The 16432-nt window shown below is 34.7% G+C and overlaps 2 protein-coding genes across 2 annotated transcripts in view; both read left to right on the top strand.

Annotated features, from left to right (window-relative positions):
* Nucleotides 1–1877, top strand: part of LOC130647190 (transducin beta-like protein 3) — an 86565-nt gene extending 84688 nt beyond the window's left edge. The window contains exons 26-30 of the mRNA XM_057452958.1: nt 988–1059; nt 1137–1202; nt 1274–1366; nt 1573–1607; nt 1685–1877. Coding sequence (XP_057308941.1) covers nt 988–1059; nt 1137–1202; nt 1274–1366; nt 1573–1607; nt 1685–1741 — 323 coding nt within the window. The 3' untranslated portion in view covers nt 1742–1877. The remainder of the gene's footprint in view (nt 1–987; nt 1060–1136; nt 1203–1273; nt 1367–1572; nt 1608–1684) is intronic.
* A 115-nt stretch (nt 1878–1992) lies between these two features.
* The window catches only part of LOC130647189 (ATP-dependent RNA helicase DDX54-like), a 40584-nt gene continuing 26144 nt past the window's right edge, over nt 1993–16432 (top strand). The window contains exons 1-7 of the mRNA XM_057452957.1: nt 1993–2358; nt 2652–2751; nt 2857–2927; nt 3019–3070; nt 4177–4241; nt 11177–11245; nt 12399–12448. Of these exons, the coding sequence (XP_057308940.1) occupies nt 2170–2358; nt 2652–2751; nt 2857–2927; nt 3019–3070; nt 4177–4241; nt 11177–11245; nt 12399–12448 (596 nt within the window). The 5' untranslated portion in view covers nt 1993–2169. The remainder of the gene's footprint in view (nt 2359–2651; nt 2752–2856; nt 2928–3018; nt 3071–4176; nt 4242–11176; nt 11246–12398; nt 12449–16432) is intronic.

Genomic DNA, 16432 nt, shown 5'->3' with positions numbered 1-16432 from the left:
CATAAACGTCACCCTAATTCACCCTCATTCATTTAGTTAACTAATTCGTAATCAATGGCGAATTTATAACTTAAAATGAAAGATGCCATTAAGAATAACACAACTTTTCACAGCTTGCGTTTTTCAAATTTTGTGTACAGTAACTTTTTCCCAGACCCTTTTTCCTGCACGGTCTTGAGACATATAGGATTGTATTATGTGTGTTATGTATGACTTGAAAGGTTAATCAACATAATGTATAGGTTTGTGAGATTTTTACAAACAGTTAGGAGATGCTGTGTTTTTAAAGTTTCTTTGATGACGTTATCAACCTGCCTATTCTGAAACTTTCTTAATTTGATCCGTAATTTAGCTTGGACGTTTTTAGTGCAATGCAATGGTTTCACTATTGAAATAAAAAAAGGACCGATTTTGTAAAATCTTATTTACAATGGTTTTTTTCAATTTTGGGGGAAATTTACTCGATTTTTGACACAGAAAGGTGATTGTCCATTTATATATATAATGTTGTATTGCAAACTGTTTTTTTTTTTAATATTGTGTAAAGTTTTATGGGGGAGAACTGCATGTGGTATCAACCTATTTTCAAAAAAAAAAATTTTAACCACAACTCTGCAAAAGTTATAAAATTCTTGAGTCACAAAATTTGGAGCATCAAAGCAAATTTTCTTGCTATTCTTCAATCCTAAATTTATTTCCAAAAAACGCACTATTTAGATGTGATCTTTAGATGTTTAAAATGAGAAATTCTAACTCTGAACTTATGCAAGAGGCCAGATTTTCACAAAATCAATTAAACTTTATCAACCGCGAAAATTTGTTATAAGATAATACCAAAATTACACATTTTTTTTTTTGATGCACAAAATTTTAATATTCGAATTGTAAAATTTCAAATGGCTGTGTTGTTTGCTTTTTATGCATGTCTATTCGTTTTTCCATGGGCATACAGCAACTGTCTCCCTGATTTACTTTTTTTTGTTTTAGATATGTTGTATCAAACAAATAAAGAAGTTTTGTTAGGAAATGTAATACGTAACTTGCAAGGTGATCAAATAGGTATGATTAAGTTGTATTTTTCTCCTGACTCTTCCAATTGATACAGTCGATAAGTTTCTATTTTTCTTTTCATATAGAAACATTACTGACATTTATTTGTGATTGGAATACAAGCGCGAAACATAGTTATGCCTCACAAACAGGTTTGTGGGATATCAAAAGAAGTCAATGAAAAGTGTTATACAATATTAAAAAAATTATATTTATTTCTTAGTGTTAATGCATATTCTGAAGTTGAAAACACCAAATGAATTGTTGGAACTGTCAAACATGAAAGAAACTATTGAATCTATGCTGCCATACACAGGTACTTTAAGGTTGAATAGAAAAAAGAAATTTAATACAACCTTAATAATTTACACCAACATTTGAAAATGATCTTTGTTTTCATTTTTGTGTTTACAAGTTAAAATCAGCTTATAAATTACCTGTGTCAACATAAATAGCTGAATTGTGTATGTTATGAATTTAGGAAAAATACAGTGAGCAATACAAATGATATTGTATATTTAGAACGACACTGCAAACGTGTGAATCAACTCTTGCAGGTAAGAGAGACAACGTAATATCCAGATTTTTATGCCACGTTGATAAGTAAAATAAAAGTAGTTTCTCGTTTTTGTAGCAATCAATGTTTGTGGATTACACGTTGGAATCAATGAAGTTGTCTTCCATCACTTAACCAGTCGAACTAAATATGATTTAATTTTCATTTCCAGCATACCAGTGGTACAACAAGGATAAATTCTTTGGAGTGCATATTTTTACATGCATTGTATTTTTCTATGCAGAATTTTGAACATAAAAATTATTACGAAGTTTTGTTTGTTAGAATCTATCCCTTGAAATGTGTTTTCGTTGAATTTCTCATATAATAAAACTGCCATATTTGCCATGCTAAAAATTTGTCAGGTATACATAATTGCAGCAAAAAGGCAGGAACTCCTCGAGAAGGTCAACACAGTTTTTTCTATTCTTTTAAAAGTTTATACAGATCATGTCTGATTTTAGTATATAGTATTGCATCAGGGATTTTTTTCTCATCCTGTTTTTTGTGTTTGTTTGTAATAATTCGTTTTTTCCTTTTTTTTCTGGTAAAGATTAAAAAAAATGGCAAAACTAAAACAACGCTCTGGAAAGCAAAAAGTGCTTAAACAGAAGAAAAAATTCGGAGAAAGACTAGTCATAGGTAAAAGTAAAATGGCAATGAAGAAACAATTAAAAAAGAAAGAAGATCAATCTCATGAAAGCGATTTTGAAATCACGGTTGAAAATGCAAACAGTAAGATTCAAATTGAGGTAATGTTATATGTTGTCATGGTAATTACAAAACATTTTTTTAAATACCCCACAAAATATGGAGATAAGTTATTCACTACCACCACATCTAGGGTAATTTATTTTCACTATTATACCGAAATTAGTAGTGATTGCTATTTACCTTTCTTGAAATATAAGTGAAAAAAGATTTAGTAGCATCCATGTTATCTTGTTGTTTGAGCAACACTGAACAGTTTATTGTAATTACAAAATACACTAGTGGTAAATCTTTTTTTGCATGATCACTGTTAATACTTGTTTGGTTGCTTCAGGCTTTCGATGAAAAAAGTGCAGGCCATGAACTGAATACAAGAGAGATGGTAAAAAAACAAAATAAAAAGCAACAAAAATCTGGTGGTTTTCAAGCAATGGGTAAAAACTCTACATTATATTATTTTGTTGCTCACCCAATTTTTTTTTGTTTTTTTTTTTGTTTGTTTGTTTCTTTGTTTGAGTTTAACTACTAAATATTTTTAGGCTTGTCACACCAAATTTTCAAAGGTGTTATTCGTAAGGGCTATAAAGTACCAACACCCATTCAACGAAAGGTATTTTTATGTTTTGTTATCACTGTCTATTTTAAAAGGATTGCATGTGCTCCAAGATTTAAAACCAGGTATACACTTACTTTTTTTATAGACAGTCCCTCTCATAATGGATGGGAAAGATGTGGTTGCTATGGCAAGAACAGGTACAAATTTGTTGAAGTGTAGTTAAATCACACATACGGAGTAGCGTGATATGTTGGTTTACCCTTTCGTCACGGTGGCGGTCTTCAGGAAAGTTTTAACGCACTGGATTCGAGTCATTGTTATAGCTTATTTCAATAGATAAAAAAAATCTCTACTATTTTCTCACGTAAACAGAAGGCTGAAGTTGTGCTTTCCTGGTATTAAGTTAAGGAACAAGACCTTTATCTTTAGCTGTTTTTACTGAAGCATGGCCCTTAGCTAGGTTAAAGAAAAAAGCTGTTGCTGAAATTTTTCAAGCAAAAATGAAGTGAATTAAACACATAATTTTAAAATCAACAATTTAAGGATGGTTTGAAAGGACGCTATGTTTAAAGTGTTTTTATTGTCACAATACGTAATATTTCTTTCTGTTTGTAGAGGTCCTCATAGCTAGCCAGAATTTGGGGACTTTATGCAGGGAAATTTTTCTTTCTTTTTAACAAAACAAACAAACAATTTTCATTATGTGTAGAATTTATGTCGTATAATTTATCTGGACAATATTGCATTAACATATAAAGTTCTTGAAATATATAACATTTACACTTTTTATTTTAATTTTTCTCACAAAAGCAAAACTCATATTCGGTTTTGTTTTCTAAGTTCTCATGCGCAGAGGAAAAATATTGCTTAGGAAATCCGTTTTTGAAAAGAAGCTTTTGTCTGGAATGATCAGAATGTTTGGAAAAATTTTAAAGCATGCAGAAAGTTTGACGACCTACATTTTCAAAAATCTTAATTTTAACACGTCAAAGGCTGCATTTTTTTTTGGCAAGTGTTTTTTCCTTTTGACACACCATGTTCTAATTAGTTTTATTAACAACTTGGTTTAAATTTTATCCTGCCCTCCTCAAATACAAAATTAAGGAACATGCACGTGATGCAACTGGATGGAAACGTAGCTTATTATTTTTTTATTAATATCTAGATCAGTATTATATTGACATATTCTTTGCAGGAACGCGTAGACTAAAATGTTTTTTCGTTATGTGTGACTTCAAACCGACCGCGGTTTCTTGCTGTTATAAAAATGTCATCTGAGCATTTAAATTTTTTTATCGCATAGGTTCTGGCAAAACCGCTGCATTTCTGGTCCCAATGTTTGAAAAACTGCAAGCTCATTCGACGAAGGTATGTGCAGAAAAACACTATTGTGTTAAAGGGATCCCAAGGTACTTTTACAAGTTGGACTTACCTGAAAGATTTTCATAAGAAATTTTAAATGACATATTCACTTTTTGTTAAAAGTTCATGTAATCTCGGATATCGTTTTTTAAGTATTTGTTTTTCTTGCCACCTCGATCTTCTTGTTCCTTAAAAATTTCAGACTAGCTCCAGTTTTTTTTGTGGCACACGACCCTGTAAGTCATTTATGTACTGCTCAAATTAATGGCTTTCATTCGCTATAATTAATGACTTTCATAGCCAAAAACAATTAATTTACCTTTCGCAACATATTTCAAAAAATTTAACATACTTTCCAAATCGATTAGTGTACAAATGATTTTTTTTTTAATAATTCAACATGATATACTAGCAGCGTTGAGCAAGAAAAAAGAAAAAAATATATATTAGCAGCAGGTGTGTGCATGATTTTTTTCATGCAAATTGAAAAGAATTTATTTCATTAAACAGGTTGTAAAAATTACTGATCTATAACCTGTCGACCTGGGCTGCCTTTGATGCTCAAATCAGTATTATTAACCCTGTTCCCAACAATCCTCAGGTACGAGGTTGCCTAAGTTACTCAGTAGGTGGATATATATATATATATATATATATATATATATATATATATATATATATATATAATATTGGTAAGGTTAAAAAGTAAATACGACTTGTATACAACTTAAAGTTTCACGCATCATGCGATCATCAGGTATACATATAAAGTATAAAAAACTTTTACAAACGTTTTATATAAACTGCTAGTAATCACTTTAAATATACCATATCAAGATAATTATCTTAACCATTGTAATTCAATAAAAACTTTCTTTCGTGCAAACACTTAGACAGCAATTCAGATCTTTTATTTAAAAGGTGTGGGTGCTTTGACGTCAATATTTCAAACTTTTCGACCAAGCATAGGGCGCACCGCTTTGTGATGTTGGTGTAGGGGGCCACCCTTTTTTTTACAGACCACTTCAGGGTGTATGGTGCTTTTTCGTCCTTGAGCTCCCAAATGTACTTGGCAAGTGTCGTTTTCGCAAGGTGTCTGTGCTGAAAGGATGATTTGTGGACGCCATAACGCAACTTAAACTTTCCACTGGCTAGGCCAATGTACAGTTTGGTTGGTTTTTCTGGGCTCGCTACTTCGCAATTATAAACCACGTCTTCGACTTTGCAGTTTCCTGGCAAAGGACAGTTTGGTTTGTTGCTCCTCTGGCAGTTGCAGCCTGCCTCCTTAGGTTTTGTTTTGCCGACGTTTGCATTGTGGCTTTTGACGATTCGCTCGAAGTTTCGCGTGCAGGAATAGCTCACTTTCACATTGTTCCTGTTCAGGATCTTGTGCAGAGCGCTGTTTTTTCCGAAGTGTTTGTCGATGAGCTTCAGGAACACTTGGGCGACTTTCGTTTCAACGTTCTTGTTATATGGTGGGTTGAACCATATGATGTTTCTCGAACGGTTTCGGCTAGCTTTTGGCACGTTCTTCTTGTACGCTAGTTTGTCGGTGTACCCGCTTTGCTTTAGCGCATCTTCGTATTCAGGTTTGGTTTCGTTGAACACGGTTTCGTTGGAGGAGTTCTGCGCAAGACGCTCGGCTATCGATTGTGGCAGTTGCTTTAGGATGTTGGGTGGGTGGTTCGACGACGTGTGCACGTAAAGGATTTTGTCGTTGGGCTTCTTGTATGGCCGAAACACTTTCTCGGTGAGGTTGAGTGTAACGTCCAAGAAGTCAACTTCCTTTAGGTTTGCTTCAATTTCGATACTGAAACCGAAACTCTTGAAGGTTTTCACGATCTCCTTTCGCATTCGGTCTGTTCTTTGAGCATTGAAACCGCGAAGCACAATCAGCCCATCGTCTCGGTACAGCCCAGCGTTCTCTTTCGGAAGTATCGTCGTTAGTTTTGACAATATGAAGGTTCCGACTAACTCACATATTTCGGCGCCGTCGAAACTTCCCATCGTGACGTCGAACAAACTTTCAGTTGCTTTTTTACGCCATGCTTCTCCGCTGTTGAAAAGGAGGGATTTGCGGCAGTGCTTTATTACACGCACCTCTTCATCGCTGATGGTTGTTTTTTGCTTTGCGAACTCGATTGCTTTGTCCAAGGTGTCGCTCGTAATGGAAGGATAGAATTCCTTTATGTCCAGCTGGACAAAAGTACATTCTTCCTTTTTCTCGATCGCCTCGAACCAACTCAATACCTGCTTGGTGTTCTTCCATTGCTGGACGCTCAGCTGTTCAACAAGCTCTTTGTTAATGCGCTCGAGGATCGCTTTGCTAATCTTTCCAAGTTCGCTTTTTGCAGGGTTTATAAGGCGGCACGCTGGGTTCGAACGAAAGTTTTCTTTGTGATCCTTCAACGTGACGTACGCTTCAGAATGCGCGATTCGGTCGATTCGGTCATCAAGCTTGCGCTGCGCTGCGATTTGGCTTGCTTCAGCGTTGATTGTCTGCTCGATTCTCCCGTGCGCTTTGCGATATGTCTTTGTGACATTTTCGCTAAGAATCTTTTTGTGTTCGTCAGGTGTCAACTCGTATAGATTATTCGTCTTGTCAGCAAAAACAAATATATTCGGAGATTTTTGGATCTCTTCAATATCTGCTTTTAGTTTCGTCTGAAACTCGTCGTTGGTTTCTTTGAACAAGATTTTGTTCACTATCTCGAACGCTTCCCTCTCGAACTCGTCTAAGGCATCGTTTTGCGGTGGTGGGTTGCGTGATTTGAAGCCAAAGGTTTCACGGTTTTGTGTGTCATTTTCGTCTACATTGAGAAAGAAGTGTGTCAATGTAGACGAAAATGACACACAAAACCGTGAAACCTTTGGCTTCAAATCACGCAACCCACCACCGCAAAACGATGCCTTAGACGAGTTCGAGAGGGAAGCGTTCGAGATAGTGAACAAAATCTTGTTCAAAGAAACCAACGACGAGTTTCAGACGAAACTAAAAGCAGATATTGAAGAGATCCAAAAATCTCCGAATATATTTGTTTTTGCTGACAAGACGAATAATCTATACGAGTTGACACCTGACGAACACAAAAAGATTCTTAGCGAAAATGTCACAAAGACATATCGCAAAGCGCACGGGAGAATCGAGCAGACAATCAACGCTGAAGCAAGCCAAATCGCAGCGCAGCGCAAGCTTGATGACCGAATCGACCGAATCGCGCATTCTGAAGCGTACGTCACGTTGAAGGATCACAAAGAAAACTTTCGTTCGAACCCAGCGTGCCGCCTTATAAACCCTGCAAAAAGCGAACTTGGAAAGATTAGCAAAGCGATCCTCGAGCGCATTAACAAAGAGCTTGTTGAACAGCTGAGCGTCCAGCAATGGAAGAACACCAAGCAGGTATTGAGTTGGTTCGAGGCGATCGAGAAAAAGGAAGAATGTACTTTTGTCCAGCTGGACATAAAGGAATTCTATCCTTCCATTACGAGCGACACCTTGGACAAAGCAATCGAGTTCGCAAAGCAAAAAACAACCATCAGCGATGAAGAGGTGCGTGTAATAAAGCACTGCCGCAAATCCCTCCTTTTCAACAGCGGAGAAGCATGGCGTAAAAAAGCAACTGAAAGTTTGTTCGACGTCACGATGGGAAGTTTCGACGGCGCCGAAATATGTGAGTTAGTCGGAACCTTCATATTGTCAAAACTAACGACGATACTTCCGAAAGAGAACGCTGGGCTGTACCGAGACGATGGGCTGATTGTGCTTCGCGGTTTCAATGCTCAAAGAACAGACCGAATGCGAAAGGAGATCGTGAAAACCTTCAAGAGTTTCGGTTTCAGTATCGAAATTGAAGCAAACCTAAAGGAAGTTGACTTCTTGGACGTTACACTCAACCTCACCGAGAAAGTGTTTCGGCCATACAAGAAGCCCAACGACAAAATCCTTTACGTGCACACGTCGTCGAACCACCCACCCAACATCCTAAAGCAACTGCCACAATCGATAGCCGAGCGTCTTGCGCAGAACTCCTCCAACGAAACCGTGTTCAACGAAACCAAACCTGAATACGAAGATGCGCTAAAGCAAAGCGGGTACACCGACAAACTAGCGTACAAGAAGAACGTGCCAAAAGCTAGCCGAAACCGTTCGAGAAACATCATATGGTTCAACCCACCATATAACAAGAACGTTGAAACGAAAGTCGCCCAAGTGTTCCTGAAGCTCATCGACAAACACTTCGGAAAAAACAGCGCTCTGCACAAGATCCTGAACAGGAACAATGTGAAAGTGAGCTATTCCTGCACGCGAAACTTCGAGCGAATCGTCAAAAGCCACAATGCAAACGTCGGCAAAACAAAACCTAAGGAGGCAGGCTGCAACTGCCAGAGGAGCAACAAACCAAACTGTCCTTTGCCAGGAAACTGCAAAGTCGAAGACGTGGTTTATAATTGCGAAGTAGCGAGCCCAGAAAAACCAACCAAACTGTACATTGGCCTAGCCAGTGGAAAGTTTAAGTTGCGTTATGGCGTCCACAAATCATCCTTTCAGCACAGACACCTTGCGAAAACGACACTTGCCAAGTACATTTGGGAGCTCAAGGACGAAAAAGCACCATACACCCTGAAGTGGTCTGTAAAAAAAAGGGTGGCCCCCTACACCAACATCACAAAGCGGTGCGCCCTATGCTTGGTCGAAAAGTTTGAAATATTGACGTCAAAGCACCCACACCTTTTAAATAAAAGATCTGAATTGCTGTCTAAGTGTTTGCACGAAAGAAAGTTTTTATTGAATTACAATGGTTAAGATAATTATCTTGATATGGTATATTTAAAGTGATTACTAGCAGTTTATATAAAACGTTTGTAAAAGTTTTTTATACTTTATATGTATACCTGATGATCGCATGATGCGTGAAACTTTAAGTTGTATACAAGTCGTATTTACTTTTTAACCTTACCAATATTATTAAGGCTCTGTATGATTTTACATCGAGCACTCTAATTTGTTATTACAAGTTAAATATATGGTATATATATATATATATATATATATATATATATATATATATATATATATATATATATATATATATATATATATATATATATATATATATATATATATATATATATATATATATATATATATATATATATATATATATATATATATATATATATATATATATATATATATATATATATATATATATATATATATATATATATATATATATATATATTAAAAAATATTAAAAACTCAATAAAAAAAAACAGTGATTTAATTCCTCCCGCAATACAGGAAAAGACAGAAATTTCTGTCTAATTATAGTTTGTTTTCTTATGATATATTTCCAATATGTAGCGCAAACATCTACGCTGCTGGTTTCGTCCTAATAAACTTTTAGATACAAAAAATGTTGGGTAACCAGTTTCAGATTTAGAGTATGCTAACCTTGTACCCAGGTGTTTTGGTTCTGAACTGATCTGCTCCTTTATAATAGGACCTTTCAAAAGCATACATCATACATTAATGTCCATCGAAACCCCCATAATTCAACATTTTTAGCGTCAACAAATAACTGCTGCCCAATTTTCGCACTTTTAAAATACTGTGGCAGTTTCTATATCATGCAGCAAAATTTAGCTGAGGTAATTTTTAAACTCAACAAAACACAAAAAAAATGTTTAAGCTACCTCTTACGCTTCGGCAGCTAGTTGTAGGGGGGGGGGGGTAATATTTTTAGAAAAGATTATAAACGGGGGGGTGTTAATAAATAAGACGAGGTGGATTTTTGTAGAAATCCCTAAAATGAGGGGGGAGGGGTTAGATTTGTTTTTCTTACGCTAATTTCGAACAATTTTCTCAAGTGGCAAATATTCAAAATGGTTTGAATATGATACCCTTGCATTGCAATAATAATCAAAAGAACAAACAGTTTCTTTGTGTTTGTTTGTGATCATACTTATGGATGTTAATGTTGAAAGATAATATCAGCACTGTGTTAACACTGTTGTATAGACGTTGTTCTATTTTATTTCACCTGCAGAAAGTGATATTTTTCTTTCAAAATCCTTAAACGGGAGGGGTTGCTAATAAACAGGGGGTGGGTTGGTATTTTGACAAAAACTGCTAACTGGGAGGGGTGTTAATAAATAGAAATTCAATGATGTAGTTGTAGCACAAAAAAATGTTGATTTATTTGTCGCTAAGTGTTTGTTTGTGCATTGCCATAGAAGCCAGCCAAATCGCACAAAGTCCTAGGGTCTTCTCATTTGCAATTTTATCACAGCAAATAATTACTTTACAGTATTATATTTAAAAATTTTGTGTTTTTTACATTGTCAAATGCTGAATACTGTCTCGAATTAAGCCCTTAACCCTAATCAAGCTTTAAACGGGACTGATTCTGCCCCCCTTCCCCAACCAACCATTTTGATATATGTGGCATGTTAAACGTTCAATAAATTTCACAAGGTGAATCTCAAGCGAAGAGGAAAGTCGCAGATAGCCAAGATGGCGTTTGTGCGAAAAAAAAAATACTGGAGTTATATTAAGGTTTACCAAAAAGTGAATATATCATTTAGAATTTCTCATGCAAATTTTTCAGGTGAGTCCAACTTGTAAAAGTACCTCGAATCCCTTTAAAGCTTGCAAGGTACACAGAAAAGAAGAGAATTTAGAAAGAATGTTAGAGAACGAGGGACTTATTTCTACATTTTTTAGAAATATTTTATAGAGCTGTGTATCGAAGTTTTCCCAAATGTGTTTTTGACAGTTGTATCATCACACTTAACTCTTGTTCAACTTGTTTCCATTTCACTTTTTTAGTGAATATTTCATATATTCATACTATACTTTAAAAAATGTTTTTTGATGCAAAATCTTAGAAGAACTCGCAATTTTTTTAGGTTTGGTGTTCTATATTAACTATATTTAGGGTGCTCGAGCATTGATTCTATCTCCCACTCGTGAACTTGCCATACAAACAATGAAATTCACAAAAGATGTAAGTAACCCACTTTTATTAAATGTTATTTCCACTTGGTGGCCAACACCCTTGCTTTGTTTTCATATCAATTTCCGTACCACAAAGTACGCCTGTGAAAATGCAGAATAACATGAAAATGAAAACGAGATTAGTTATGAGCAAATTTGGGAATGCTGGTCGTTTACATGCAAGTTTGAAGAATGTATGAACATAATGTCGACTTTTTAAGATTTTAACTGGTAGTTTCACAAAATCGTTGTTACAACAGTTGTAAAGAGGGTAGTGGTAGTGGTGGTGTGACAAAAAGGGTTAAAATATTGTAGATTTTCAGTATCCTTTGGTGTATGTTGCCAGCCAAGCAAACCTAACCTACCCACGTATACAGGTTACTTTTTTACTTTCACTTCTTTTTCTTCATAAACATGAGCAACAAGAAACTTGCCATCACTACTGTAATTATTGCAGCTGTCTCAAAAAATAGTCAAGAAAAAGAAGAAGAAGGTATTGGGTTAAGCGGTCTTTATGGGACTTGATCTCCGAATTGCGTTTAAAAGAGGAGAATGAGTATGAAGATTAAATGATGTATATGCTATATAAATTTTGATAGTGTAAAAGCGGCTTAATGCAAATAATGCAAGTAAACAAACCATTTATGCACTACTTCCCTACAAACTAAAAGTTTGCTCATAACTAATCTCGGTTTTATGTTCAGCTTGCTTGACTAGCCATAACTTTTGTTGGGAATGGAATTAAGTGCTGAAATTTTGTAACTTTTCCGATCTTTTACTGGAGCTTGTGATGAAAAAAATTTTCTGGAAAATATTGCAGTTTTTGAATAGGGGTAAATTTTGTAAATTTTTAAAGAACTGACATTAATTTAAGAGTGGTCACTAGGTGGTTACCAAAGGCTTACTAGGGACATATGGGTTCTAGTAATAAATTACTGACTAGATTCTACAACTGTACCAAGTTTCATCACTTAACAAAGTCGTTTGGGATTTATGGCCCGAGGCAATTAAGTGGTAACACTTTAAAACAAAACAGGTGAAGAAATAACAAAATATTTCCGCTTAAGGGGTTTTACCCCTTTAAGCGGAAAGAGTGGACGGTTAATAGAGAAAAATGTGTTTACTTCATGATTATTCTGTTCCGGTATGGTGTGTTTTTGTAGCTTGGAAAATACACGGATCTAAAGTTTACTCTGATACTTGGCGGTGACAGGTATTCATGTTATTTGTTTGTTTGGTGTTACAACTGTTGTAGTTATGTGACATTCCTTTTATAAAGTAGGCGCTTTTGAAGGTTATAAAGGATTTTTTTAAGGGAATTTGTTGTTGGAAAATTTAGAAACACAATAAATGGTTTAAAAGTTATGCTTTTTTATATGCTATATTATGGTAAAAAGTAGTAAAAATTATAAAAAATAAGTGCATTCATTACGGTCAATTTTTGTCACCAAAATATTTTTTTTGTTGAAGTAATTTTAAAACCTTTCTTCATACTGCCTACGTATTTTGGGGGGAAAAAATAGGGATGGCAAAAAACATTTTTAGAATAGGAATTTTCGGATTAATTGCGTGTCTGACGCCTTCATTCTGCCATTATGGCTTTTTCCTTATTAGGTAAAATATTAAAAAATTGATGCCATAAACTAACATATCATATAGGTGGTAATGCTAACTCTGAAAAGTAAACATACTTTTGTATAGTAGATAGAAAAAAAGTAATACCTTAGTGAAAATTAGCCTTGCATTGTATTTGTATGTAACTAGTCGATAAGTAGTGTGGACAAATCCACTCATTTGAATTTTGATAACATAAGCAATGAAGTCCATACACAAATTTTTATTCAGAAATTTGTTTATCCGTTGCGAAAAATTTGAAATTTGGCTTGAAATTTAGTGCTTCTGCAGTATCATTATTTGTTAACAGTTCCCTTAGCTGCTCTGGATAAGGAAACAAATTATCAAGTGCAACTTTGGTATTATGGCAAAATTTGAAATTCTTTTCATTTCCAAACTTTACGGCTTGACAATACTCACAATTTTTGTCCATAACACCGAAATAATAAACGTTAGACAATACATGTTGACGTGCAACATTATAATATGGGGCATTTCTGAAAAGCGCAAACAGCAATATCTTGTTGTGCATTTGCTTGTCTGCTATTTGCAACCTGCTCAAAATTTTGCCTTTGTCGTGCAACATCTCACAGCATCGCCTACACTTCTACTGACAGCCTGATCATTCTGCATAGTATGTCTTTCAGCATCGCATACACATCTATTGGTAGTCTGCTTATTACATTCAGCACTACGACTTGCTGCTTTCCTAACAGTGTCACTCTGCTGCCTATTGTTAACTTGATCAACAGTTTCAGAACGATGCAAAGACGCGACACATTGTGCATGTCTATGCCTAGCTAAAGACATCAAAAATTGATGTACGTGGTATAACATTTAACTGTGACAGTTCAATATGTTGAGGAATATCTGGTCTCGGGCTTATAACGAGACCTACTAACCTTTGATTTTTTTATTAAGCGTTCCAACACAAACATGCCTCCATTATTAAAAAATCTAAAACCAGGTACAGGGTTGTTACTGTTAAGTCACTTAAACTTTCATTACAACGCTATAAACTTCGCCATAGCCAGCTATTAGATTAGTAGTGCACATTTGGAAAACTTATTCAAAATTCAGTCTCCTTTTTTTTCTTCTCAGACCTTTAATATATACATGATGAATGGTGCCTAGCTAGGCTTCACAAAAAGTTCATAGGAAGCATGGAGGCTGAATGCAAAAAAATTGTTATCCTAAAAGATTCACGAAGATAAACTTAAATTTCTTTGTTGTAGCTAGGTTGTCATCTTATTCTCGACAAAAAAAATCTCTGTTGTTGGTCTGTTGTCTTTTATTCTTGACAAAAAAGATAAAAATATTCTAGATATACTGCTTGGTCGTATGTAGAAAGAAAGTAGGTTATATACAATTACTGACAACTGTTTTGAATATATATATATATATATAGCTACCTAGCTAAAATAACTTCTTTTTCTCTTTATCAACTATACACGCCCTCTACCAACTCCACTTCTACTTTCTTTTAAAACTTTGCAACTGAATGTTGTAAAAGTAACCTACTTCACTACATTCCCCTTTCCTATATCCTAAAAACATTTTTACGGCTGATTTGATCGTCAAGGGAAACTTAAATTTTTCGGCAAATGCAATTTCTTTATTTCGATCACATGATTTTTCTCAGGAAATAAAGTTGTTTTATTTTGATCACATGATTTGAAATTTAAACAAACAGAGACTAACAGCTTTTTTTAGCAAAAGAGATATACTCTTTTTGGTGTACTTTAAAGGGAAATGAACACATCCACTTTGCCTGGCACAGACAGATACCCACACTCTTCGTATTATAATAGTCGATTGCAAATTTTTTATTCCTATTAGTGAACTACAATTACGAACACTCTTGGGAAAACGAAAATATAACAAAGTTGGTTAATGGAAATCTTTCTTCTCGATTTTTTGTCAAAATTTTGTTTTGTGGCCCTTTGCCTTTCTTACCAGTTTACAAAAGCTACGAAATATTGTAGTTACACGTTATGTACTTTATTGGGATAAATTAAGTCCCCGCAAAAATCTGGAAAGTAGCCATTCGCGAAAATTTGTCCCTGCAGAATTTTTGAATAATTGTCTAATCCGGGAAATTTTTATAAGAAAATTTCTGAAAAATTATCATAGTTGAAATCTACACTTCTACAAGCCGTTCATGCTTTCCCTTGCTTCCTTTGTCACCTCGTTTTCCCATAAAAAAAAAAAAAAACGAGTAAAAATTATGAAATATAATCTTTTCTATCTTTTAAAATAAACTACCTCTAGTCATCGATTACAAGAAAAAGTATCTACTTTTGTAAATTCCATTTCGGGAGGGATTTTTCGAAAATAGATTTGGTGTTTGTCACGAAACTTAACCAAGAGCTAATTTTGCCAGTTTCAAAAAATAAGTCCCCGCAAAATTTATAGAATGACCCATCTGCAAAAATAAGTCCCCTCAAAATACTCAATTTTTGCGAATGAGCTCAACCGCAAAATTTAATTCACTGCAAAAATTTATCACAAAGTATACAATTATCGATAATCGTTTAGAAAAGAAATTCAAATTATGAAGTTTAAAGAACACAGAAAACATAAGTTTTTATATTGAAGAAGAACTATTTCATCAGTAACATACTGCCTGGTAGTGAGCGAGATTCGATCCACGGTCCCCAGAACTGGGAGCCGCAGACGAACCCACTACACGTGCAGCAATATGTTAGTGATTAACTCGGATAATTTATCGTATTTCATTCTCAATAGAGAATGCTTCACCCCTATCAGACCTCTGATCATGACGGGCGAGTATATTGCGTGTAAGTCATATTGAAGAAGAACTATATTGTTCATCACTAACATGCTGCCTGGCAGTGGGCGAGATTCGATCCGCGGTCCCCAGAAATAATTTTTTTATTCTTTTATTGCTTTAAGGTTACTGTAAAGGAAAAACTCACTGGATGAGTAGTCTCAGAAAAACCATTATAATTTACCAATACTTTATATTTTTTCTTATTTTTTTTTTTATTTCTGAATGCTTGATGAAAGACTTATTTCGTGGTTTTATTTTCGTGAGATGGTAATTTTCCAAAAAGAAAATATAATGAAATAAACGCACACCACAAATAAACACTTTTTTCAAACGCGTGGTCGAAGACTTCTCGTTTTCGCACCATTACATTCAGCATAAATTAAATTCAGAAAGGTTCCCGTTTTTTGTTTTTTTTCTAACAACGTTAGTATGAAATTATTTGTAATTATATATAATCGTTCAAAAAATGCATATTTTTTTCTTTCTGTCGTCATAGTTGCTAATCAGTAATTTATATAAAAAAAACCGGGAACCTTTTGTGCAAAATTTATTCAGTCTTTCATTACCGAAAATTTCAATGAGCCAATAGGAAGCTTTTGGAAAAAGAGACCACAAACGTAAAGGCATGTATGCGAAAATTTACTAACGAGATATTTGATTTTAAAGATTTTCTTTAGGTGTTATGAAAATGTGTAAACTGAGTATGCAGAAAGATGATAGAAGTGGGAACTTTTTCTTTATGCTGAATATGCATGCATGCGTTCAGAATTATTAATAGACAGAAGTCAG

Source organism: Hydractinia symbiolongicarpus, chromosome 6 (genome assembly GCF_029227915.1).
Source record: "Hydractinia symbiolongicarpus strain clone_291-10 chromosome 6, HSymV2.1, whole genome shotgun sequence".
NCBI lineage: Eukaryota > Metazoa > Cnidaria > Hydrozoa > Anthoathecata > Hydractiniidae > Hydractinia > Hydractinia symbiolongicarpus.
This window is presented reverse-complemented; position numbering and strand designations above follow the sequence as displayed.